The 25,762-nt window shown below is 38.5% G+C and overlaps 2 protein-coding genes across 4 annotated transcripts in view; one reads left to right on the top strand and one right to left on the bottom strand.

The window, feature by feature from the left end:
• Positions 1-9,399, top strand: part of DOCK7 (dedicator of cytokinesis 7) — a 100,948-nt gene extending 91,549 nt beyond the window's left edge. For 2 of the 3 annotated variants that reach the window (XM_026074554.1, XM_026074555.1), the window contains 7 exons: positions 1,228-1,362; positions 2,790-2,879; positions 3,638-3,874; positions 4,763-4,906; positions 5,755-5,861; positions 6,937-7,104; positions 8,888-9,399. In XM_026074554.1, the coding sequence (XP_025930339.1) occupies positions 1,228-1,362; positions 2,790-2,879; positions 3,638-3,874; positions 4,763-4,906; positions 5,755-5,861; positions 6,937-7,104; positions 8,888-8,930 (924 nt within the window). In that variant the 3' untranslated portion in view covers positions 8,931-9,399. The remainder of the gene's footprint in view (positions 1-1,227; positions 1,363-2,789; positions 2,880-3,637; positions 3,875-4,762; positions 4,907-5,754; positions 5,862-6,936; positions 7,105-8,887) is intronic. The other variant, XM_026074553.1, reaches the window with a different exon arrangement.
• Positions 9,400-11,645: 2,246 nt separating this feature from the next.
• Positions 11,646-25,762, bottom strand: part of USP1 (ubiquitin specific peptidase 1) — a 14,581-nt gene continuing 464 nt past the window's right edge. The window contains exons 2-9 of the mRNA XM_026074509.1: positions 25,452-25,699; positions 24,210-24,333; positions 23,745-23,852; positions 23,032-23,192; positions 21,765-22,480; positions 20,498-20,668; positions 19,143-19,344; positions 11,646-14,332 (exon numbers count right to left, since the gene is read on the bottom strand). Coding sequence (XP_025930294.1) covers positions 13,600-14,332; positions 19,143-19,344; positions 20,498-20,668; positions 21,765-22,480; positions 23,032-23,192; positions 23,745-23,852; positions 24,210-24,333; positions 25,452-25,621 — 2,385 coding nt within the window. The 5' untranslated portion in view covers positions 25,622-25,699 and the 3' untranslated portion in view covers positions 11,646-13,599. The remainder of the gene's footprint in view (positions 14,333-19,142; positions 19,345-20,497; positions 20,669-21,764; positions 22,481-23,031; positions 23,193-23,744; positions 23,853-24,209; positions 24,334-25,451; positions 25,700-25,762) is intronic.

Consider the following 25,762-nt stretch of genomic DNA (forward strand, 5'->3'; position numbering starts at 1 on the left):
ACTAAGTAGAGGAGGAAATGCACCAAAATCATAATATAATTAGTGTGATGACAACATTTCTCCTCAGTTCTTCAAACATGTCCCTCCAACTGGTTGTTTTTCACTGATGTGATTCTTTTTATTTTAATTTGGTTCATTCATCCTCTTTGCTTTCCATAGATCATGTTCACCATCACCACAAAAGGTTAGTTTTGTCATAGCAAACTACTGAAAAAACATCATACATGGCAGCCAGGACATCTGTAGGTGCTATCTGAAACCAGACACTAACTCAGATCAGAAACTTTGCTCATTATTTACTACATCACACTTTCCCATGAGAGTAAAGGTGAACATTTAGAGTTTCTTGCTAAAAGGCATTTCTGGTTTGTGCATGCAACATGAGTTGTTTTAGCCTTTAACAAAATCGAAGGTGTGATTTATTTTTAAAGCATTTTTTCTGTCTCTTTTAATCAGATTTTCTTTGTCACTTTTCCAGCAAAAATCTTTCTATTCTTTTGTTGCGTTTCTGGGCCAAATTCACCACTGGCTCAAATGGAAGCAGGTGCATGATACAGTGGACTGCATCTGCTTTCACCGGGAGTGACTTTGGCCCTCTGTTTTACAAATTAGTTGCTAGAGGAGACCTTAATGCCTTTCAATCAACATGCTATTTAAAAAGCACTTGTGTGTGTGTGTGTTAATTGGCTATTGACCTAGGCCCAGTCCTGCAATTACCTGAGGGTGGATTATGGAGGCTCTGATGTGGGTAATTCTCAGGGGCTGTTTGTGTGCAGTGTTCTGCTTGGGGGGCTGCAGCCTACGGAGGCTGTCGGCAGCCTTGTTGTCCGGTGCCATGGCCATGGGCCAGGTTGAGGGGTCTCTACATGGAATTAGGGGAACTTGAAATATTTACCCAAGTGAAGGAACTTGCCTTTAACTGGTCCTCAGAGACATCCAACACTCCCAAACTCCTCCTGGTGTGAAAAACTTATTGCAAGGCTGGGCTATAGGTCATAACTGATCCATATGATTTTATGTTAATTTATAATTTCAGTGTGGTGTTTGCTGCTAAATGTATTCATGCTGAGTTCCAGGCGTGTTTTTCTTTTCCTTCTTTCTTTCTTTCTTTCCTTCTTCATTTTTTAATTTCTTTTTAATTTTGCATAAATTCAGGAGCGTGCCTACAGCCATGCTTGGAGTATGCATGTCTCCACACTGAGATAACCTTTCGTTTCTCCAACCTAGGATGGAAAGAGGATGTTTGGCACCTATTTCCGGGTTGGGTTTTATGGAACTAAATTTGGAGACCTGGATGAGCAAGAATTTGTTTACAAGGAACCTGCGATAACAAAGTTAGCTGAAATCTCCCATAGGCTCGAGGTGAGATTTATTGTGGCTGACCTCAAATTCTGTCTGTGAATTGCAATTGAAGTACTTTCCATTAGTTATTCAAGAGCTGTGCTCCCAAATTACAGGAAGTGTTTCAAACAAAAACCATTGGGCAGAAGCAGCGCTGTGCCTCTTGGCGCCTGGTTCAAGGCTGAGCGTAGAGGGGAGCAGTCGTCAGGCGTAGCTGTTAAAAGCCGCACGGTGACTCAGAGCTGCAGGAAGGGCTGTAGCGCTCCGTGCTGGGCTGATGCGTCCTGTCCCGTTGCTGGTGTCACCCTCCATGGGAGGCTGGAGGAATGTGGGGAGAGGAGTCATACGGGTTTCCCTGGGTGTACAGCGAGAGGCGCAGACTTGCTGTGATCGCTTGAGAGCGTGCGGCACGTCACACAGCGTTTGCATTTCCTTCCAGCCTCCTGGTGTAACTGGGATGACCTGGGCTTGAAGAAGGCTGAGGTGCTCTTTGGGGCCTGACTTTGAGAAGATAGTGCATTTTGCTGTCATTTTGTTTCCTTGGCATCTTTAAGGTGACTGAATTTCAGACCCTGCAAAGTGGGATATATGAAGTCTCTTGCTAAAGTTTGTTTCAGTCTTGAACAGGCACAGGCAACTCTGATTAATCTAGCTGGGCTTGGGTGAAGTTTCAGGCACCATCCACTGATCATCTRTATTGTGTAACTGTTAGTCTGGTGTGAGTTTGCGCCAGCTAGCGCGTGCCTAGACGATGCCTTAGCCCAGTCTGGGGGACAGCGTGGGTCAGAGCCTCTTCCCAGCAGGCAGTGTGATCGATGAGGCCATCCCCTGGGGGAGAGGAAGAGCGTTTAGCTGCCTGGATCTGGGCCCTGCCAGCTACTTTTTCATAGRGCTGGAGAGCAGAATCGGCCCTATTTTATTTACTAGAACAGACAGGGCCTCACATGTCAGAGCCTGATGTCACGTTGTTGCTGTTGCAACAATTCAGTTGCTGTCACATTGCACTGAAAGCAGCAGTGCTATTTGGGGTTTAAGCGCATGAAACTGAGTTCAGACCCTGGCCATTCATTCTGCCCAGCAAAGCTGTGCTCTAATGCAGCACCTGATTCCCAAGCAGAGCCTGTACTGACCCCAGTTTTCAGTTGAGCTCACAGACACACAGAGAGCTCAGATGACTGGTTCAAAACCATACAGTGTGTGTGTGTGCAGTTGGAAGGCTCCCGAGTTCTCCTGGCTTCCAGGGTTTTAGGTTTGTTTTTTTCCTGTTGCCCCTGGAATGCAATTGATCTAATTCTCCTAGGTTCAGCAGATCACATTCAGCCTTGGCACAGCTGCTGTTGAAGGCATTTGGAGCTTCACCTCCCCTGAATATGCCTTTGTCTCTCCAAYCCCCATCTCTGATTGCTGCATTTGATGTTTCCTTTCCATACGTTTACTCTTGATTGTAGGGATTTTACGGAGAACGGTTTGGTGAAGATGTGCTTGAAGTGATTAAGGACTCAAACCCTGTGGACAAATGTAAACTAGATCCTAACAAGGTAAGAACACAAAGTACAGGTTTAGAATGAGAACTGGTTCTAAATATATGAAAGTATAATGGGCCAAATTCTGCCCTGAATTTCCCCAAATAGGTAATGAAATCCACTTCAGAGCATCTTGTGGCTGCTTGGGGAGAGAGTTGGGGAAAATCATCCCAGCAAAGCAATGCAGAATTAGCTGTTTCACTTCCTGCCCCAAGCCCTGTACCTTGTAGGGCTTGGTGGGAAGAGGCAAAAGGACGGCACAGTGTCAGGCTGCATTTGCCTTCCTTTGTAATCTCTGCTAAATGCAAGGAAGGAAGGCAGTTTCTTCATTCTCTGGCCTCTGACTTATTTGCAGATGTAGCATTTTGTCATTCTTGTGCCAGGTCCTTTAAGCATAGCAGAAATAATAGGAACATGCCTAGGAAATCAGACTGCAGATGAGGACAAGACATTATCTGCAAAGAAAGGAAGGAGACGCCTCATGTGAAGAACATGAGAGGAGAGGGGCAGTGTGCTGTATTTTATCCAGTCCAGAAACGGCTGAACAGCTACCAGGCACCTAGTCATCCCCATGAACATGAGTGTGATTCCTCTGAGTAAAGACAGGGAACAGTCCTAGTTCTTCTAGAGGTGTCTTGAGGAATAAAGAGTTGAAAGTGAGCTGGGTTATTGYGTTGCTAAAAGGCAGGGATTGGAAGTCAGCTCTTCTCAGCGTGGCCTCGTATGACACTGTACTTCATTGTCTGCACACTTGGGTTTGTTCTTTCCTCCAGGCCTATATTCAGATAACCTACGTGGAGCCTTACTTTGACACRTATGAGATGAAGGACAGGATAACTTACTTCGACAAAAACTACAACTTGCGGCGTTTCATGTATTGCACGCCCTTCACGCTGGACGGCCGAGCTCATGGGGAGCTGCACGAGCAGTTCAAGCGCAAAACAATCCTGACAACGTCCCATGCTTTCCCTTACATTAAAACCAGGATAAACGTCATTCACAAAGAGGAGGTGAGGCCTGCGTTCTCAGCACAGCAGAGATCCCCAGTGGTTTCCTGTGTTTGAAGGGAGATATGAAGACTAAATGAAGTGGATGTTGCTGAAACTCATGCGTAACATGTCCTATAGAGCAGGGCAGGCTATACATGTAGCTTTTTGCCTCAACTACATCCTTTCACACTGTCACGTTAGCAGAGACACACTCTCCTGGCCATTTGATAGTCTACCTTTCCCTCCCTGCTAAGGGTGCATAACTTCTGCAGAGAGCCAGAGCAGACAAGCGCTGTCCTAAGCTGCTCTGGCTGTTCACTGCAGGGACTGTGCTTGTGACCCCTTCATTTTGGTTTTAAGAATGGCTCGTTTCTATTGGGCTTTCCCCTCTTCCTGTTCAACGTAAAAGCAGACCAATTTAAAAATACAGTATATCCTGCCACCTCTTTCATCAGTGTATCCAGATAACAGAATCTGGTGTGAGGAGGGGTCCTTGGTGAGCTTTGCAGTAATGCAAGTTGATCTCCACCATTCCGCCTGAGCAGCATGTCCTTTGCTCTGTATTGCAGTTCACTTGCAGGGCAGCCAGACCACTGAAATAGTGCTGTAACCCTGGGTAGTTTGTTGCAGTGACCACAAAGGAACCCAGGAGTCTGCCCACTCAGAAGCAATCTTAAAAGACTCTGAGTACCCAGATGTAGAAACACATTTAAAAATCAAAATTTTCTTAATGTTCCTAAATTAAGAGAGCACATGGGTTCAAAAGTGCTTATCTTAAGAACATCAGTCTTAATGGTGTCCTCCACCACTTCAGTGCCACTCCAAAGTGACCTTAGTGCTTTTGAAAGCCTATTTCTGGTTGACAGTTTCAGTCATAACGAGCATCCTGTATTCTGGCTACTTGCATAGATCATTTTGACGCCCATTGAAGTTGCCATAGAGGACATGCAGAAGAAAACACAGGAATTAGCTTTTGCAACTCACCAAGACCCTGCGGATCCAAAGATGCTGCAGATGGTGCTGCAAGGATCAGTAGGTACCACAGTAAACCAGGTGAGAAGCGCTTTCCAAGTTGGAGTTCGTTGGATGCTCAACTTTGGGCCTTATTTCTAAATTACCTTTTTTTTTTTTTCTTTTTTCATTCAGTCTGTGGGATGTGTTTAAGGTCACTTGTAGTTCTAGACGAGGTGCTCTCGGTCATTTTGCAATTTGAGTAACAGTCCTGAAAATGTGGTTAGATCTGGAAAGCGACTGAGTAGAGATGGCCCTCCTCCCTCAGTTACCTGCTCCTTCCTGGCCTTTGCAGTCATTTCTGCTTGCTTTTCCTTCTCTCTTTTAAAAACATAAAGTTTTATTACTTTCCCTTTGGTTAGCCAGGCTCTCGTGGGCGGAAGTGTGATTGTGTTCTGCTGTGGTTTATGAACAAAATGGAAAGCAAAATTAGTGAATGGAGAAAAACTGAGGAAAAACTGAGGGAAGATGAGTAAACCTGTACTAATGCACAAGCTGGAAAAAACACAGCTTGAGTGTCAAATTCTGGGCTGAATTTACAGTGTTGGCAAACACTTCTCCAGTTCCATTTGCTTTGTCTAAACTTTTTCTTAGTTGTCAGTTGAGCAGAATTTGTTGAGAGTCGTTATAAGAGAAAATAAATGTAGAGTCTGTGCATTTTCTCACACTGCTTTCCAAAAGCAGAGTTGTATTTTAAAAAGAACCTAAAAGACATTTAATTGTCGTGATATTTGATGATTTATGCTAGATTTAGCAGCTGCATTTCTTAAGGCACATTCTATAAGGAAATGCTGTCTTTTATGAATATTTCTATATGCAAAAATGTCTCCAGTGAATGGATATGACAGACAGTTCTGAGAAGCTCACTCCTTTCTCTTCTACTCCTAAAGGGACCATTAGAAGTTGCACAAGTTTTCTTGTCTGAAATACCCAATGATCCAAAGCTCTTCAGACATCATAACAAACTACGGCTCTGTTTCAAAGACTTCACAAAAAGGTAAAGAGTATTGTTTTCACCCTGCCTTCCAGATGCGTTTATTGCTGCCACATCAAACAGAAACACGTACAAGTGGCACAAGGGTGTATCCAGACAGGAGTTTTGATATTGTAACGGTTGGTATTTGCTGCTTTCTTCAAACCAATTTCTATATGCAGCTGTATTCTTCAGCTAAGCGGTTGGTTCCCTGTTTCTGTGGTGCTGCTGGTCCACAGCTAAAGTCAGATCAAGTGGCTGAAGTTATTTGGCTGTCCTGTTTTATCAGGAATGAATTAGTGATCACAGTTCAGTTGTGAACAAGTGTTCCCGTTTCAGAAAACACCACTAGCCACACTGGCGCAAATGGACTCATGGCTTGGCAGGGTCAGCAGAAACTGTTGAATTGGCCAGGAGATTTAATTTCTGTCTGAAGTGAATTTCTCCGAACCAAGTGGAAGCATGTTGGCAGAGTTCTCAAAAATGTTTTGGCTGCTATACTTTCCTCTTGAGTAACGCAGATTGCAGTCTCAATCCAGCCTCTTTTGCAAGCACCAAGTAATTAAAAAAAATAATTGAAATAACATTCCAAGCAAATAGATCCAGTGGCAACCTAGTTATGCCGYACAGAAGTGGCATTGATATTATAGCTCTTTTCATACCCTTTGTTTAAATTACATCTTTCCAAATAGAAGAGCTCCTGATGAACATCTCATAGTCTGCTATTTATTAATCTTTTCCTGGGGAGAGCAATAATTTATCCATCTTTAAATCCTCTTCGACTGGAAATGGCTATGTAGAGATAAGCTTTTCATTTCTCTTCAGGGAGAAAAAATGTAATTGGAGAGTAAAATTAAAATGAATAAGGAGTTGCCAATCTAGAAGTAAAATGGAAATTGGAGATGTGACACCTTCTCCTTTCCCCATGGAGACCTACCAGTTAAGCGGAGTCCTTATTACCCAAAGGACAAGATAGAGAAGGATATTACATGTCAGCCCAGAAGAACAGGATGAAAGCTTTTGTGCTATTAAATTAACAAGCCTCTCTCAGGCAGGTCCTTTTTTATGTGCCTAAGTTTCACAGACTTTTGTTTTTTAGATGTGAAGATGCTCTGCGCAAGAATAAGAGCCTGATCGGTCCAGACCAAAAGGAGTATCAGCGAGAACTTGAAAGGAATTATCACCGGTTAAAGGAAGCTCTCCAGCCTTTGATAAATAGAAAGATCCCGCAATTATATAAGGCAGTGCTGCCAGTCGCTTGCCACAGGTGGATATTTGATTTTACTCCTTCAGCAGAGATAAGGAGGGTGTAAAATTGGGAGTTCTGATCTTCCTGGTGAACCTGTGAAATACATTGGTTTTTCTTTTTTAATTATGGATCTTTTGGCTGGGTCCGTCTCTTTCCCCATCTGTCCTGGGCTCAGAGCATATCCCCTTCCCAGCAGTTATGGTAGGTGGTGTTTTGCTTGTCCCTTGAGCTCCTGATCTATGAGAAGAACTTTTTTTTCTTTTTGCATCCCATTCTTTTTAATCTCAAAATCACCCTCAAGGTGGCAGGACTCTGACACTTGTTTATTCCCAGGGGAACTGCCATGAGGAACTCCAGGGCAGGTAGGGTGGCAAACAGCAGAAAAACAGTTGACGTTTTGCATGTTAGAAGACCTGTGAGCTGGAGTCCAGGCTTTTCTGCTTCTCTGCAATGAGACTGAACATAAAAACCCCTCTGTGAATGTACGAAGCAAGTCAGAGCCYTTGGCACCGTTAGTTTGTGGGGACAAACTGTGACTGAGCAGGAGACTTTTCCTGCATAGTTTCTAACAAGGTCCTTCACTGCATTTACGGTAGAAAGTGCACAGTCACATACGCATTTGGTTGCCTGCATCTAGGGTCTGAAGAAAAAGAAAACTGATGCCCTCACTTTCCAGTGCCTGCCTTCCTTACTGAAGAACTAGAACAGTTGGCAGCTCCTTAATTAGCAGTATTTTGTCTCCACGTGCTGTTTGTGTGCCTGCTCTGGCTCCCGAATAGGGGATGGAGTGCTTTTCAGCAGGCACTCTCCATGTAATCTTTGACTCTTACCATTGAAAAGGACCCTGTCATGTCCCCTTTCAGCAAGGTAGGCTAAACCAGTCTTGACAAGGCTGCACTGGTAGCACAGTCTCAGTGGGGTGAGTTTTTTTGAAAGGACGTTCACTCAGCACTGAGCGGGATATTGACAGTGCTTTTAACTGCAAACGCTGTATCCCTGCTATCGATTTAGAGGAATACAGCCCTGGTTTTGAACTTCTCCTCATGTAAGTGTTGTTCAGAGGTAAAGAGCAGTGGGGAAGATCAAAACTGTTGTGAAAAGAGAAATTTGGCGAAAATACACTATAAGTAAGAGCAAGGCGTAGTGCTGGATGAAGAAGGAAAAGAGTGTTGCCAGCTCACATGTAATGCTTGGCAGTGTTTCTGTAGCTGAATTTGGTTTATTTTTCTACCCGCTGAATACTGCAGAAAGGTGGCCTCTCCTCATTCCCCAAGTTCATGACTTCTTAAGCTCGGCCCAGCTGCTGTGCTGTTTGCTAGCTCTACTGGAGCTACTTTTCGTTAGCTGGGAAGGGGTGGGAGGAGCAGTGCGCTTTCCTCACCGCCTTCGGTGGGTGCCTCGCAAGCGCTTTTGTCATGGTAATTATTTTCTGATTTTTGTGAAATTCATTCTGTGCAGAGGTGTAATACAGGTATTTCATGCAAAGTCCACTTGGAGATTTTTTTGAAGGACTTAAATAAGATTTAAGTAGTGCGGACAGTTTGTGTTGCTTCTCTACATACACATGAATTAAACCTTCTCTGAGCTTTCTGGGCTGTAAACCATGAGCAGTTAAATGGTCCCAGGTACAGACACAAAGCGAATTCATTTTAAAAAGCAATGAATTAATGTCAGTGGACTTAATTTTTGTAGTAGCCAGCTGTAGAAATATTGGAAATCATGTGCAGAATCATTCATCTTAGCGGGCTTCTTATTTCATCATGGAAAATATGAGCTCATCACCATATTTTCTCTCCCTCAGAGACTCCTTCAGCAGGATGAGCCTTCGCAAAATGGATATCTAAACAAGTTAAAAACCCAAATAAAAAAAAGCACTTAAAATTAAGGTATTGAAAAGAAAGATCATTGTTATCAGCGCTGGGAATCAAAGAAGTTTTATTATGAAATAAAACTTGGACTTCATCCTGGACATCCCACACCTCTTCCTCCATCAAAGTGTTCAGTGGCCAAAAATCATTCTGAATTGTCAAATATAGACTTATCAATGTTTGAAAAAAAACCATGGCAGTGGTATCCAGAGTATTGGTGATTGATAAGCTGTAAACTTACCTGTTTTTAAGGCATTTTTATGACTCAAAGGTACACTAAACGCATTTACCTTTATTTATAGCATTACCTAATGTTAAATTTATTTACTTTCAGTTCATATATTTAATTTATATTAGGACCATACGCAAATGCATTTTTGAAGTTTTTAATGTAGTGATGGTTATTTTGATGGTACTATTAAATATGTGAATGTTTACACTTTAATTCCCTGTGCATTGGACTTCAGAGCTTGCCATCCTTGGGGGGAAAAGGTTCGGAGTAAGGTAAGTCTTACAGTAACACTTCTTAACCAAATGGTGACTTTTTACTACCCCTATGTTTTTTTCTTTGTAATCCTGAATAGGAATTGCTGCAAAGAAAAATAATTCTGTTTGTTGCCATCAGATAAATCGAGGCATGCCTTCTTGTTACCGCCTTACCTCCTTCAGTACCAGTGAAGCAGAGTTTCAGCATGACTCCTATGTGTACACAGTAATTTCTACCAACTAGGAAATTCAAATACAGCACAGTAATCTCATCAGACTTTAAATGTACAATGCAGCTTAGCAGTATACATGCAGCTAGACTACTTTTTAGTCCCTCTTTCAATTTAAAAAATAACTTCATGGGGAAAAAGACAAACAAAAATGACACAAAGATTTAACTAAGTTAAAGCTTACATAGAAAGCATTCTTTACATTTCTTGTGTCAGAGAATCTGTTTTAAAGCAATTATTTTAGTGGCTAATACAGCATTTTCAGGAAACATCAGAATTGGAACTGACTACGCAACTCCTAAATTAAATCCCTTTTATTTCTCATCTCTGAATTGAACAAGGCCCCTTGGAAAAAGTGGTATGTGATTAAACACAAGCTTCTCTCTCTCTATAAATATGTGTGTGTGTGTGTGTGTGTAAGTATATATATATATATATATACATACATACATACGCACACATAAAAATATATTAAAATATATTTTATATATATATTTATATATATATATATAGTTTTTTACACACAGAAGTTTTAAAGGTTGCAGTCATAAGTATACATCACCATTTCCAACTTACGAACGTTTGGCTTTTGAAACCTGAATAGTTTGTGTGTTCACTTCTTGCGTACATATTCCTAAGCTGCCGGTTGGTGTTTTRGGGGGGCTCCCTGCTGTTCCATTTCTGTATCTATAGTTGCAGCAACCACCCACCCTCCTGCATCGGGAGGGAGGGTGTGTGTACGTGTGTGTTTCTRTTTTTGGGGCTGAACATCAGTGCAGCTTGTAGCAGCTTACGCTCTTTCTCCCGAGCAGGGATGGAACAGCACCGTGTCTTGGAGCCCCGGCCAGCCGCAGGCKGAGGCTCCCCGGCCCGCAGCGGGCCCGCGTGGCACCCGGCGGGATGGTGCCGGGACGCCGGCCGGCACCGAGGTGTGTTTTGGGGGAGGGAGCGCTGCACCGCAGCGTTTCGCGCTCTCATGCGCTCTCTCCTTCCATGAGCTCCAGCGCGGTGGTGCTGCTTCGGTAACCTGAGTGCAGCGCTTCTCTCCGACTGCTAGTCCTGCTTCCCGTGAACACAGTTATTACGGAACYAGTTCTTTAGCAGGATTTATAACGCAGGAAGCTTGGCAAGGAACTTCTGGTACAAGGGAAAACTACTCCTCTAACCTAATCTTTTTTTTTTTTTTCCTGTGAGCCATTTCAAAGGCCTATTTCAAAGCCCGGAGGCGTTAACAAGGCTTTGAAAGCAGTACAGGAGCCTCAGACACTCGCAAGGAGAATGCTGGGTGGGGGGGGAGGCTTGGTTCGCAAAAGATTTGTATTTATTAAGACTTGCAAAATATTTAAGAATTGACAAAAAAAAGAAAAAAAAAAAGCCCTAATAGCCATAGAAGAATGAAACAATTTACAGTAATCCTCATATACTGTTTGTTCGGCTATGAAAGTGTCTCTTTGCATCCAGATCTTTGCCATACATCCTTTAGTTTCACTGACGAGCCCCATGTCAGTGTAAATCTGAATAGCTTCTCAGTACGCATAGCCCAACAGTTGTATGAAATTGAGGAGCCCTAATGTGGAAAGCTGAACAGGGCAGTCAGGTTTGCTTTTCAGTTGCAGCAAAGCGTAAGACCTGTAATACAGGACATCAGTTACTGTTGCAGATCACTAATGTGGGAAAGGCAGCGCGCACTTAAATTGAGCGAGTCTCCAGAATATCACACTTACGCAGAGGAGCATTTTTTTTCATTCAGAATATTCTAGCTGGTCATGTTTTGTGCTTGAGTACTTACTTACAAAGAAAGGGTTTCTCAAAGTCATGTAACGTTATGATGGAAGGAAGATGGCTGCATCTTCTGTTGATTATGCTGTAACCACTATTTTGTTGCATATAACATTATTTTGTTTCCATGGAACATTTCCTGTTCCTACAGTTGAATGAAAAACATAAGTCCTGGGTTGACTTTGGAAAAATAAACTTTTATTTGCAGGCTGAAATTAAGCAAATCCCATACTGCAGGCAGCAGTAAAAATAGCATTCTGTAATTTGATTTGGCTATCCTTGGAAGGTAAGAGTACAATTATTTTTTGGTAGATAATTTCTTGTTTTAGACTACAAAATTATGTTGACAGTGCTTTGCAAAAGAAAGGGTCTCTGTGTTTGTAAATCTAGAATTTTTTTTCCCCCTACAAGAGAGATTAGACATCCATTCAGCATGAGTTTATAAGCAGCTCTAAATTTAGTCCAGCCTTTTTTACACTTTTTTTTATTGACAATACAATCTTTCTACACTGAAGCATATTTTATTAATACATCATGATCTGGAGTGTACAGCAAGAGTGAGGTCTGTACAAAATCAGAGGCCTACTACAACATGGAAAACATATCAGAGGTATTTTTCCTGAGTTATCTCAGTGTTTGTACTGCATTATAGTAGAAGATGGTCTATAAAAAATGAGTACTGTAGAATAAACTTGGTATAAGCTTTAGGGCTTTTTTTCTGTAAATATAGGTTAATTTTTATTTGAAAAGTTAAAATATGTCCTGAAAATGGGCATATTCACAGCCTGTGCATCTTTCCTAAACTGTCTCTTTAACAGCAATTCAAGTCACTCCATCCATGCTATGACAGGAGAAATAACTCATCCTTTTATTACCATATTTTAAAAGATTTTAATTGTCCACTGTCTGCAGGTTATAGGATGCTCCTTAAATTTTTAATTTCTAATACATAATTTAGGATTTTAATCTCTAGTATTTAATGGCAAACACTGCACTCATTTTTACAATAATGTTAGGTTCGGAGGCAAGGGAAGGGAGAAACTAACTTTAACCATCAAATCTTTTCCAATTAGAGTATGCTACTTTTTTTGGTCAGCCATTTAACTGTATAAGAATATTAAAAACAAGGGTTTTTCTTTCCTCTATCATTCTCACCTCTAAATTTCTCTAAGATATGTAACTTCCACACCTTTTTGTAACTATGCCCAACCATCTTCACTTCCAACTTTTTTCCTTTCCAAACACAAAAGTCTGATCTAGTCATCTCAGACACTCAGTGCATATCATAAAATTTTTATTTCATATATACATTCTTAACAAAGCATCAAGCCAAATGCTTTCGTTTTGCCACATTTCAGTGAACTCTAAATACAAGTTAACTGTTATAAGATCACCACTAAATTCCAAATCCACCCAAACAGATATGCAAATTAGAGGGCTTTACTCTTAGAAGTACAGAATATTTTAATTACACTACAGGCTCCCCCCTGTTTGGAAGTATTAGTCACACCTATTTACACTTTGTCCATTTAACACCTAATCAACAAGATGTAAATCAGACCATTCAAACATTGCTATTAAGTTCAATTCCTTCCAATACACGGAACAAGGTTACAAGACCCTTTTGTTGTGCTTTGTGTTGCACTGAGCACTACAGAACTGGATAAAGAGAATGTCATCAGTAAACCATGTAGATTACCCAAAGACTAGATATGAAGTATTACTTCTCAAGTTACAAAAATACACAACTTCTGGATGAAATTTGCTAGTTAATATACATTTACTCCAGAATATGAATACAAATAACTTTTATTAAAAAAAAAAAAGCTAATAATACAAGAGGCATATCTGAGAACTAGAGTTGTGTTAAAACCACTACTGTGTATCGTAGGCATCATTTAGGAACTATACAAATTTGTATTCCTAAAAGGTAATATCACTATTATCCAGCATAGAAGTTATTATGTGAGTTAAAGTTCTATGACATGGTTTGTTAATTTAAGTTGAGCCACTTACACAGAACAAAAAGACCAGAAACATTATGATCCAGTAGCTTCAAAAACAAACAGCTGTTTCTTCAAGGTAGTCTTGATGCAAATCAGACCAATAAGTGTATGCAAATCCCTAATATTTACATTCAAAATACAGTCTCACTCTACAATTTTCTTATAAAACAGCAGGTAAGGAGTTGATGTGGATGATGATGTTGGAGAAAGAGAATTCAGAAAGTCTTTTTCTTCTGTAACCTTCACTTCAGAATCATCAAAAAGCAACCACTTTCCTTCATACTCTTTCAGGCTCTGTAATACATACAAAGCTTTGTTTTCTAGTCCACTGAAAGCAACACCATTTTGATCASTGTGTTCTGTATTGAATTCCACATTTCCATTTGTGCTGCTAGACTCAGAATTTCTGTTTTCAGTGACTATATTAAGAAACTTATCAGGATTAGCTGGTTTGTTATTGTACAGGTCACAGTCAGGCTTACTCTTCTGTCCCCCAAGAAGTCCAACAGCTTCCATGTTCTTTTTATTCAAAACTTTACCAGGCTGTGCATTTCCATTGACTCTAAAAGAGACTTCACCATCATCGTAGTCTTCAGCAACAGTTCTTGCTTCCTCCTCATTCAGTGGTTCTGGTTTAATCATTTCGTACATTTGGTCAGTGATGAAGTTTCCCTTATCTAACTCTAGGCTATTAAGATCTGTAATTTTGACAGAGGCTGTGTAATGTCCACTGCTAATTGTAATGCCACTGTGCATTACCACTGCAAATAATCCGTAGGTGTCATTAGTTGGTTTTGTGCTCCATTCTTCTAGTGACAACTTGAGAGGCGTCAATAAGGGAGTGTTTATCTTGGACAGTCCACCATAACAATCAAACCTTTAGAAGAAAAATAAAGTTAGACCTCTTGCTACATTAGCTTACAATATTGCTTTAAGTGGCCGTATATTGTGTCTATATTCTTTTCCTTCTATTAAAAAGGCATAGGAGATCTGAACATAACAAGTTGCTCACTTTCCAACTCGCTTATTGTAAGTATCCATATCAGGCTTCCCTCTTTAGTAAAGACTTTTTTCCAAGTATGTATACTGTTCAATATTACAGCCTAATTGGTGCGTGTTTTAACTATTTAACAGTCTCCCTTTTTCTGAAGTATCAGCTGAAGTAAATTTTAAATAGTGACTAAAAAAGGAGTTATCTTAATTGGTTATACTTTCACTTCCTACTTTACACATTTGCAAATTCTTCAACATCCAAGGTACAGAGTGAGCAGGTTTTTTTCCAAAACCTTTACAAATTTGTTAAATAAAGGAATATAAATCTATTTTCCCTTCAAATCTGGGGCTTTGCTACAGTAATTTTTCCTCATATCATCTTAATGCACTGTAGTGTATTTCCAACACTGCAAATGATGGTAATCTAAGGATGGTTAAGTTATTAATATTATTTTCTTATTATTAGGGATTCTCTATTAACTGTCCTATGTTGCACAGTTTCTTTACACAATTATTTGGCTGACTTATTTTGGAAAAGTATCTARTATTCCCATAAATATTTTGTATTTTGTTCATAGCACAAGTTTACAGTGCAAAAAGTTTAAAYCCTTTCACTACAGTAAAAATCATCTAAAAAGTCTGAAAAGAAAATAGAAACGCAGGAACTTAATCAGCTGTTTAACATTATTGTGTATTAGTTTCTTTGAATGATACTGATCTTACATAATTTACATATTGCTTCAGCCCAGTCTAATTAATCCCTGAGTTTTATTTAATGGTACTTTTTATGTCCTAATAGACTTCAGTGATGTTTCAGTCTTGCTCATCTATTAGGATGTTGTTGGGAAAATGGGGGAACAGGGACAAACCCTATAAAACTTAGGCTCCAAAGAGCTAACTATTATTATCCAACTTCTATTTTTTCATAAGAAAGGAATATAACTATTTTTTAATCCAAGGAAAATGTATATAGGGCATAACAATGTAAGCATAATTGGAATATTTTTGTTTTTCTGGGTTTAGTTTCAGTTCTGCTGTGCTTTTAAATGTGTAAATTGATGTTCATAGCCATAAACCCTTATAAACAAATACATTTACACACACACAAATGTCCTCAGTCACTCAAGTCTAACTGAAATCTCATTTTAGACCTAGGCTTACCATGAACATTTGACTAAACCAAAAGAAACAGAAAAGAGCATATCATCAGAAACACAATAAAATTTAAATCTTCTGAAAATCCCTATTATTACTAGCCAGCAGTAGAGAGATTCAGAAGAGAGTCAAGAAACAGAGAAACTGTTTACTGATACCCTAGATCAGAAATCCAGTTCCATTCAAGCACACTATGACAATCATATTAACATAAAACATTAAAAAACAGGCTCTACCTTTCTTCTGAATGAGATCCAGCATCAGAAAGATTTGGAGAGGAGGAAATAAGAGAGGAAATCTTTTCCTATTAGCTTTTTGTTCTTCTTAATGATAAGAATCTGAAGACAGAAAAATTGCATGCCAAATACTCTGCCTCCTCTGACTGATGCACAGTAGTTCATACACAACAAACTTGCTTTCTGCAGCTGCATCTGCTGTGGTCATACATTAGTGGAATTTTACCCACTGTACTGAATTAATACCTCAAATTATTTTAGACTCTTAAAGAATTAAACTATTTTACTGCAGCTCTTCTAACACATAAGGATGCCAATACTCCATACAAAAAAGATTCCCAGTGGCATAAGCACTACTTCCACTAGTTAACACGTGTGTTTCAAAACCTTCAGTAAATCTTTAAAAACAAACAAACCAACCCACCTGCCTTTACCTTGTTTCATTTCAAAAGTCAAAAATCTAATTTTCTCAGCAATGCTACCTGTTAAGTTTGTATTATAGAAATGCTTAATTAGGTGTTATCAGTTACACGTTCTCTCTTAATAGTTTCCAGTCTGAGCACTCATCTCTACTAACAGAATCTAGCTTTTTTTTTCCTCATACTTGCTGAAGAAAATTACTCATTCCCAGGCAAGTATGTATTTGCACTGGCTGCTTTATTTATAAAGAACCACTTTGCAAGCCAGCAAAGATGGAGTAAAGCTCTATTAACTGCCAAAATTTACAGCATCACTGCTTTCTGCTTCATTTCTCATCGTCCTTGATAGTATTATTTAAAACTCAGATGTCAGAAAAATCAGTAGAGCACAAGTGAGAAGCAACCAAGGTATCATAATTTGTCTTGGAGCTAAGAGAACAGTGATATGAAGATTCTTAGTTTAAGGGACAGCAAAACAGTCTGTTATTACTTTTAGAGAGAGCAAACTATTGCAATCCCATCTATGAGGGGACTAGTATTTTTACCATAAATATTACAAGTTTACATAAGTCAACTAGGGGAAGCTCCATCAGAGCTCATAGTTCGAAAAACACTATAGTAAGAGTAACTCCAGACACTATGGAGTAAGCCACTGTTCTGGTTTACCATTCTTTGCTCTTCCCATTTGATTTGCAGCTGTGTTTATTAATCCCAGTGTAGCTGTTTAGAAATAACATGGGTTTGCCTGACATAAAATGCCCAAGCCAAAAACTGGGAAACAATCTTTTAAGCAGTTTCAGCTTCATCACTGACTCCAGTACTATGTTTGATTTTTCCACTCTTACTTCCTTAATCTCTGGCTGCTAGCACTTGGCAGAAAATGCATGACATGATTCAAAGGACAAATAAGGAAGAGTACAAGAGACTGGTTCAGTCTGACCTGGATATAGGTCTGAATATTTTGGATCGAGGACTTGAAGATTACCAGGACAGAAGAGGTAAGTAAGTTGGCAAATGTCTGGTTAACCTGCAAGCTGCAAATACTTCTGCATAGAGACAAAACAGGAGCATATGTAGGAACAAACTGAAAATCCGTAATGTTCAGGTTTCCTCTTAGGTGAACATCTCAGGCTGTCTTTTTTGGATAGCCCATAACACTAGGATTCCATCTCACGTCAAGGGCTACTCAGTAATAGCATAACAATTTTTTTTTAAAAACGCCTGATTTAGTTGGCTTGCTTCTCTCTGCCTTGTCATGACCAAAGAACTATCTATGTTATGATCCTATGCTTGTGTGAAGAAGCGTTAGCAGGCATTATGCAGATGTTTCCTTTCTACTTTGTCAGACAGCTAGATACTCCTCAGAACAGATACTAAAACCAGGCAGAGTGAAAATTCCACTTTTTAAAATCTTAGCAAGCTACCCTTAAAAATACCTTAATGTAATCCTTGAAAATATGGGTTATTAAAAAAAAAAATTATATTGACTACAGTTATCAGCATTTGTTTACAGAGAGCATCCCATGACAAATCATCTGTCAACTTATATTTTGTACTTGTACAGTGCCAAAGGGCCTATAGTTTTAAAATATATCATAAACTAAATTCCAGTGAGGAGCTCATGCAGTAGACTTCCTACTGTCAAGATGGCTTTGAAAGTCTAAAGGCGACTAAATACAAGGCACAGGGAACTTGGTGCATATAAGGCYGAATGAGTTTGTGGCTAAATGACTTAGTGTAGATCACAAAGGAGCTCTGTTAATTCTCAGAACTACTTCTAATCATCAAAACATCCTAAATTTACATGAGGTTATAAAGTACAGGACAGGCTGCAGCAGCGYGTTACCTCTCTTCAACAGACGCCAACTAGTGAGATACTGAACCACCCAAAGTTTCTTTTCTTTTGCTGCATCCAACAAAGTTAATGCAGATACAAAAGTTATTTTCAGTGAATATGAGGAAAAGTTGAAAATACAGGCCAAGTCTACAAATGCTACTAAAATTGTATAGTCACTCTCAAAATGCARTTAGCTTTGCAACAATTTTCTAAARGATGTGGGGGAACATTTTATAGCATAACAAGTTTATCCTGATAAGGCCTAATGTCATTTTTCATTATTTTTCCACTAAGATTCAAATAGAGTCTACTGCAAAACACTGTGCATAAAYTGTCATGGCATTGTTCTATTTGTGTACAGCACTGTGAGGTTATAGGTAAGTTTGGTTGGTTGGGGTTTTTTTTTGAAAGAAATACCTTTATTCATACTTACGAATCTAGGGAAAAAACTCACGATCTCTTTCAAAAAATAAGGAATTCTACAATATATAACATCAAACTGTCATTGCTAAGCAGCTGAACATTAATGACATTGATACTGTTGTGTTTTAAAGGAATGGATCCATTTTTTCCTGTAATGTTAGATCTTTAAAATGTTTACCAACTGATTTTTTTTTCTGAATTTTAATACTCCCAATCAACTGGAGACTGAAATACTACTAGCTCTGACCATGAAATTCAGTTTTGTGCTCATCACTTCTGCTAAAGTACTTAAACCTACCTCTAAACGTGTGCAGACAGGGGATATTAAAAGTAAACAAAATTTTACAAAACATTGGGATTTCAGGCTGTGCTGAGAATACAGGTAAAACAATTTTTTGCAAGAAGCCTCCTGAAAKTATATTTTCCTGAAGATAATTTCAGCCACTGTCTTTAAAATTAAAAAGCCTTTATGAAATTAAGGGCTGTTTCCCACTGATTTAAATTGAATTCAATCTAGAAGTCTGTTCTCATTTTTTGAAAATATAAAATATTTTCATCTTTTCTGGTAAGATTTCTCCTTCAACAGCACACTGTTTTGTAGTATAGTGTATCTGTAATACTCACTCTAAGCCACTAGCAGCAAAGCACTTCAAATGAATTGTTATAACTTCAGGCATTTTATCAAATAAAAGGCTGCGTTCTGCTTCTGTGTAATGATGACAGTTTTCACAGAAATATTTATCCTCTCCCACAATCCTTTCCACTGAAGCAAACTGTGAAATTGCCCATTTTAGAGTCTTCATTTCTGTTTTTGGCTCTGGAGAAACTATAAAAGAGAATCATTACATTTACAGATAGTTATGTACATTTCCAATGCAACCCCCACCAGAATTAAATATGCACATGTACACACACACACACACAGTTAAGACRTGTTCAAGAACTAGTAATTATACTGTAAAGAGTACTCAATATGTATGAAATAGAAAATTTATTCAAATCTTTGAATGTTTTGGGAGATGGTAAAAGTATTGCTAATAGATTTTTAATCAAATTTTTCCATCTTACTTAAAATATACAGTCTTGCTAAAGATTTCCTTCAGAGGTACCTGTATGAATTCTGTTGACATATCTAGAAATTGGATACATGTATTTGAGACCAGAATTTGACTCAAGGCAAGCTTCCAAAATTATCAGAAAGCTCCCTTTCACTTGTTTCATTTCATCCTCACCAACAGCTTTGAACTGTTAATGACCACATCATTTGCACTATCAGTAGTGTTTTACACACACCCACGCACACACCCACCTCGGAAGTCCCTCAGCGAAACAGGAAAGGCAAAATAGTAAAATCTGCTCCAAATTAAGACCATGGGAACTAAAATTAGTTTAAAACTCTGAATTTTAAAATGTGTTAATTGTCACAGTGCTTACTGCATCTACTTTTGAAAATAGCTATGAACTAAGTATAYATCACTAATATATGTGAAAGATTTCAAAGGATTTCAGAGTTAACATTTACAAACAAAATATTTGGCATTAAGGTAATGACAGTCTAAAGAAATACTGAAAGAAAGCTTTTTAAAAGTGAATTCACAAAAAGCCCTGATTTCTGATTTATTTTTTCAAGAAAAATTGCAAATTTTTTTCTGCTTTTTCTTTTGTTTATAAGAATTTCCCATCATCAGACCCAAATCAAGGAAAATATCTATTTATAAGCAGAAAACCATGCACATAAAAGACTAAGTAGTCTATGCTATGGGCTAAAATCTGAGGCAGCTTTAATACTGTCTGGATCCATCTACATTATCAGTGCTCTGTTTCCAAAGTCTAAAGTTAATCAGGACAAGAGATAACAGAACAGCCTCTAATTTTAACCAGCACAAACAGGAACACTGTTCCTTAATAAATATGGCACTGCCTTTCATCAGGGGCTGTTTGAAGCAGACACATCTCAACCCTTTTCCATAATTACTTACTTTCAGAACTCTCCTCAGTTTTAGAAAGTTCGTCTTCTTGCACTGGGACACTGATGTCCTGAAAGTCTTCTCTCCTTTCAGTAAAGCACTCGCACTCCAAGCATCTCGTTCTCAGTACTAACTGGCCCTGGAACAGTTTCTCCACTAGTTCAAAAACGGCCAGCTCTGTACCTAGAGAAAGTATATGCCAGATTACTCATCRAGATGTGTTTTATTCAAAAGGTAATACAAAAACTGGGTATTCTTCATGGAAAAATCACTGTGTGCAGACATGGCCTTTTAAGGATTCAAGAYAGGAATAAAAAAATAAATAAAATACTGCACTCATATGCAGTGTTCACAATGTCAGCTGCTTTGAGAGCAGTCTTTCTATTGGCTCTCAAAGTTCTGTTTTAAAAATTAGGTTCTTGTTTTATACTAGGAGTATGACAGTGCCACATTCTGGAAAATTTGGGGTTTTGTCATTAACAGTCAATACTAGTAAGTAGGCAGCGCATTAAATCTCCTGCAAGGCGATCACACTTGTATTTAGCCTCTGTTCATCCTTACTCTTCTCCTCCAGTACTTTCTGAACTAGTTGGCCAGTTTTAGTCAAATCTGCTAAAGAAATGGAAATCTCAAAGATTCTGCATGCCTTCAAAGTTTTGTAAAAATTTGCAGTTGGATCAAAAAGAAAGTTCCAAATTAGTAACTGCTAAATTCATAGTGAAGCCCTTCCCTTCAACAGTTACCTTGTTTTGTTTGACACTAACCTGCATACCTGCCAGCCAATTAGCATATATAGTACATCCTSCTTCTTTCCTAGTCCTTGGGAAGATTGAAAATATGGAAGGATTGGGGAAGTAGGAGGCAAGAGGATATTTGGTTTGTAGGAATTTAGGACAAAAATCCACAGCCAATCAGGTTTCATTCAGTTKGTACCTTACAGTAATCTTCCTGTACATCTTGAATTCACTTGCTATTTCTAAGAATGACAAAAATTAGCGAGAATATAAACCTCATAATGTTCTGACTATATCACATTGTACAACTATTCTGCAATGTTAGAGAATGCCTCTTAAGATCTAAGTTAAACAGTTCAAGATATTAAAAAAAAAAAAAATACAAACATGTATAGAGTAAGTTCTCTTGGATAAAAATCTTTTTCAATTCCTGAAAACATTATTTGGTATTTAGAGAGCTCTTTGCTATGCAGTCTGAAGACTGACTTCCCACACAGTAATTTCCTAATCTTACTGAATTTAGGACCATAYAGATGTTCACCAACCTTCCTTATTTGGTTCTTTTTCAGTTCCTTTTTCACTATGGCTTTCCACAGGAGATGCCGGTTCATTATATTCTTCTTTAATATTGTTACCATTTTCACACTTTATGGATGACTCTTCTAGCTCACAGTCAYCATATTCTTTCATTGGGTCTTTAGATCCCAAGTTTGTAGTTAACTTTCCCAGACTATAAAATTTGGACAGAATACTAGGCTGTTTGCATGACGATTTTAACCAGTTTAATCTAAGCCGTGACTTTTTCTGTGTTGGCTTTGCACWCTCATTTTCAGTGGAACACTTGGCAATGGCATCAGTTTGATTTTCTAGCTTTTCTCCTGTTGCTTTCCTCTTTGACCTGGTTTGTCTTTGATTTTCTTCGGCATTTTGCTCTTTCGATACTTTGGATTTTTTCTTTGCATTGCCACCCTCAGTATCACTTTTTCTTTTCCCATTTCCTTTCAGTAGTTTATCTTCGGATCTCTCTCCAGCATGGCTACTTGGTACACCATCCTCCTCCTCAGCAGGACTGCTAGTTCCACTGTTCTCAATATTTTGATTAAGTTTTTCCTCCAGTTTAGCTGTAGGCTCTTCCACAGGCAGTTTGTTCAATTCTTCCTTCTTCAGTATCTGGCATGTTTCTTGAATGTTACCTAGGATACACTGCAAAACTTCCTGGGCATCATGCTGCAAATAGCCTTCATACATAGGGTTGAGCTCTCTATTAAAAATAAAAGTAAATAAGCAAAACCATGAAGACTAGCTATTCTTTGCTAACTAGTCAACACGATTTGAGATATATATTAGGGAAGTTTGCATTTAATAATAATAAAAAAMCAAACAAACAAAAACACACAGGGGAGGATCCTCTCCAGGGCTGGACAGAAGTCCTATCTGTCACAGGTAGTTATGGCCGGATGCAGAAGAGCATATAAACCCATTCAGTTGCAACCCAGCAGTGATCCTTCTTAGGTCAGTGAGAATACTTACATACTCCAAGTTAAGTACTGTTTTAAATCCACTGCTGTATTTAAATTACGTTCTTACAAAATCAAGATTTACTTCCAAATTTATTATGTCAAAGAGGTAACAAAATAAACATGAATCTTCCCTCGAAAACACAGAAAAACTTACTTCCTAAAATGTTATCCAAAATTTAAGACTATCTCCCACCCATAACTCTCTAACGCTGTACTGTACAGTTACAATGACCTCAAAACTTTAGGTGAAAGTTCAACATGTGTTAAACAATGTGTTTAACATAATATGTACCTAAGGGTATTTAGTAGCCTTCGTGGCTGAGTAGCAAGTTCATCTGTGTATTTTTCTGGATTTAAGAGAAAGCTGGCTTGAAGCTGTTCAACGGAAAGAATCAACGAGTGCAAACTGCAGATTAATTCATAACTTGCCAGTGGATCTTCTTTACAACTTCCCTGTAGAAAATAATGTTAAAAAAAAAAAAAGAAAAAGTTTTGTCTATAACAATAGTTTGAACTTTTTCTCCTGCCCTCACTTTGCTACTTTTCTAACAGACATTTGCAGAATTTATCTGCTATGGGAAACAAGTGATTCTCAGTCAATATATTGCTCTTTTGCCAGTAGAAGACAAATACAAAAGCCAAGCAAACTGCTCATTTTAAAAACCTAAAACAACCATCTTTGGCCAAACCCCAATTTCCATCCACTTAAAAGAGTATCATAATTATCTTAATATGAGAAATGGGGGGAGATATGTTTTTGAATTTCTATTAAACTTAAGACTTCTGCTTTCAAGCTTTACAGGAACTCTGAAGAACAGCATCAAATTTGAATACAAGTCCAAAACAGCCCAATAATATCTTTACGTTAAATGGCACTACAGAAAGCCATACTGCAAATCTTCTTGTATAGAGAGAAGAAATCATAGTTAAAGTTACATTATACTCCTGGCATATAGCCTCACTTGCACAATGGCAAGTAAAAGAACATGTAGTGAGAAATATTACCTTTTCTGATTTTTGTTCTCCTTCATCCTTCAAAGATTCTTTCTTCTTTGAAATGATATTATATAAATGCTTTACTCCAGTTTTAAAACCAGGGCAGAAATATAACACCTAAAAGCAACAGTTTAAAACAAGATAATAGTTGATAAAGTAAGAAGTTATTCAAAATACACATCCACACTTAAGATCAAACCAGCTTTACATCTCCCAAGGCTGCTGCACAGCACCCAAAGATACATAGTTATTCATGGCAGGGAGGTGGCCAGAGTATGTAAACTGACTGACTCAATCAAAGCAATCTATGCTGCACGTATTTCCTGCAGTATCATCTTTTTTTTCCCCACTGTAATTACACTAGCTCTATACAATATCTAGACATCTTCTAGATAAAGTCATACTAGGAATCTCATCTGCTTGTGCTTAATCAAAACAAAATGATGTTTTCAAAGCCCCTGAACATGACCTTACCTGAAGTATGCTGTTAAGGTAACAAGTGTTACCTAGATTGTTCAAGCCCACGAAAGGCAACATGGTGTCCTTCTTCTCACAGCTAACAAGCGATGGAGGCTGTGCTGCAGGAACAACCTGATCGCTATTAAACAGAGAAAATAGTATGAGACACAATTTTTGAAAATTACTCCTTCTAGTACACGTGTACTTCTCTCTCCTGGCCATCTACCATYTCAGAGCTAGCTTATAAATTAATGACTAATAAACATAGATCAAAACTGTGCTAAACTAATTCTGAAAGTCTCAGTATGGCTACCTTATGGAATCAAAGACAGACCCCTCAACTGAAACACTTCTTTCTAGCCACATTCACAGAAATAGACAGGTTTACAAGAAATAGGCAAATCTGCCATTAGTTCCAATACATATTTTTTGAACAAGATCAGGAGATTGACTTAAGGAACAAAAATATTTCTCTTTAGGATGCTTTTCTATGTTCTTGGTCTGCTTTTAAGGCAACACTAAGAAAAACATGCCTAGCACATATTTTCCTATTACTGTCCCTGCTCCAGATTCATATCATATAAATGCCTGAAAACATACTAAAAGGGTAAAAACAGTTTAAGAAATGAACCTGGCACATTATATAAGTGTTAATGCACTGTTACTTATATAACAGGACCAAATCTTAATGTCTTCAATGCACTTGTAATTTACCATGATTAGRCAATTTTTCTTTTCCCATTAGAACTTTCTCACTACCTGCAATGAAATGAGTTGACAGGCTTGAAACACCCTAATGAAAGTTAGTAAGCAGCATAAATAATGCTTTTACTTGGAGCAGAAATAGCATTTAAAATCCAGCATTTTTCAATAAAACAAATTTTGTGGGGAAAAAAAGTTTTTACATTCTAAGTAATTCATCAGAATTACTACCTTCTAATAATGTGTAATAATGGTATCTTCCTCAAGTTATTAAAAAGTTCTTGCCAACTAAACATCCATAATGAGACAAGTTTATTCACTTGTTTTCTTAAAGGACTCAAATACAAGTTATTTCAGTTAGATTAACTTGGGTCAAGGGTTTATTTAATACATGTTGCAAAATATATTGAAGCAAAAATATGTAACTTCATAAATGGATGGCACAGCCATCGCTCATCCATTATATTAAACAGAACTCTCTGAATTATTGGACCATTTCTTGCATCGATTACATCACAGTCAGAAATTCTTATTCAAAAYGAAACTCTTACATACATTTCAGAGCCTCTGTATTCTGAACTCTTTTGTTCATTTTCTTGTGACTCTGTAAAATCCAGTGCTCTTTTCGCTTCCTTTTTTTGGAAAAGCTTCAGGGAAAGCCTGTTTTTCTTTGACGGGCTCCCTCTCGAAAGCCCGTTACTGTCACTTGGTAACACACCTGGCATTTTTCCTCCCTCACAAACAAATAAGGGGCGGGGGGGACAAGAGCAGCGCGGACAGAGAGCTGCGAGCGGCAGTCACACCTGTCAAACACACACAGCGTTACTGACTGTTGTAGCGGCAAGCGGCTCCCTTCCCGCCCCGCC

This window comes from Apteryx rowi, unplaced genomic scaffold, assembly GCF_003343035.1.
Source record: "Apteryx rowi isolate R43461 unplaced genomic scaffold, aptRow1 scaffold_39, whole genome shotgun sequence".
NCBI lineage: Eukaryota > Metazoa > Chordata > Aves > Apterygiformes > Apterygidae > Apteryx > Apteryx rowi.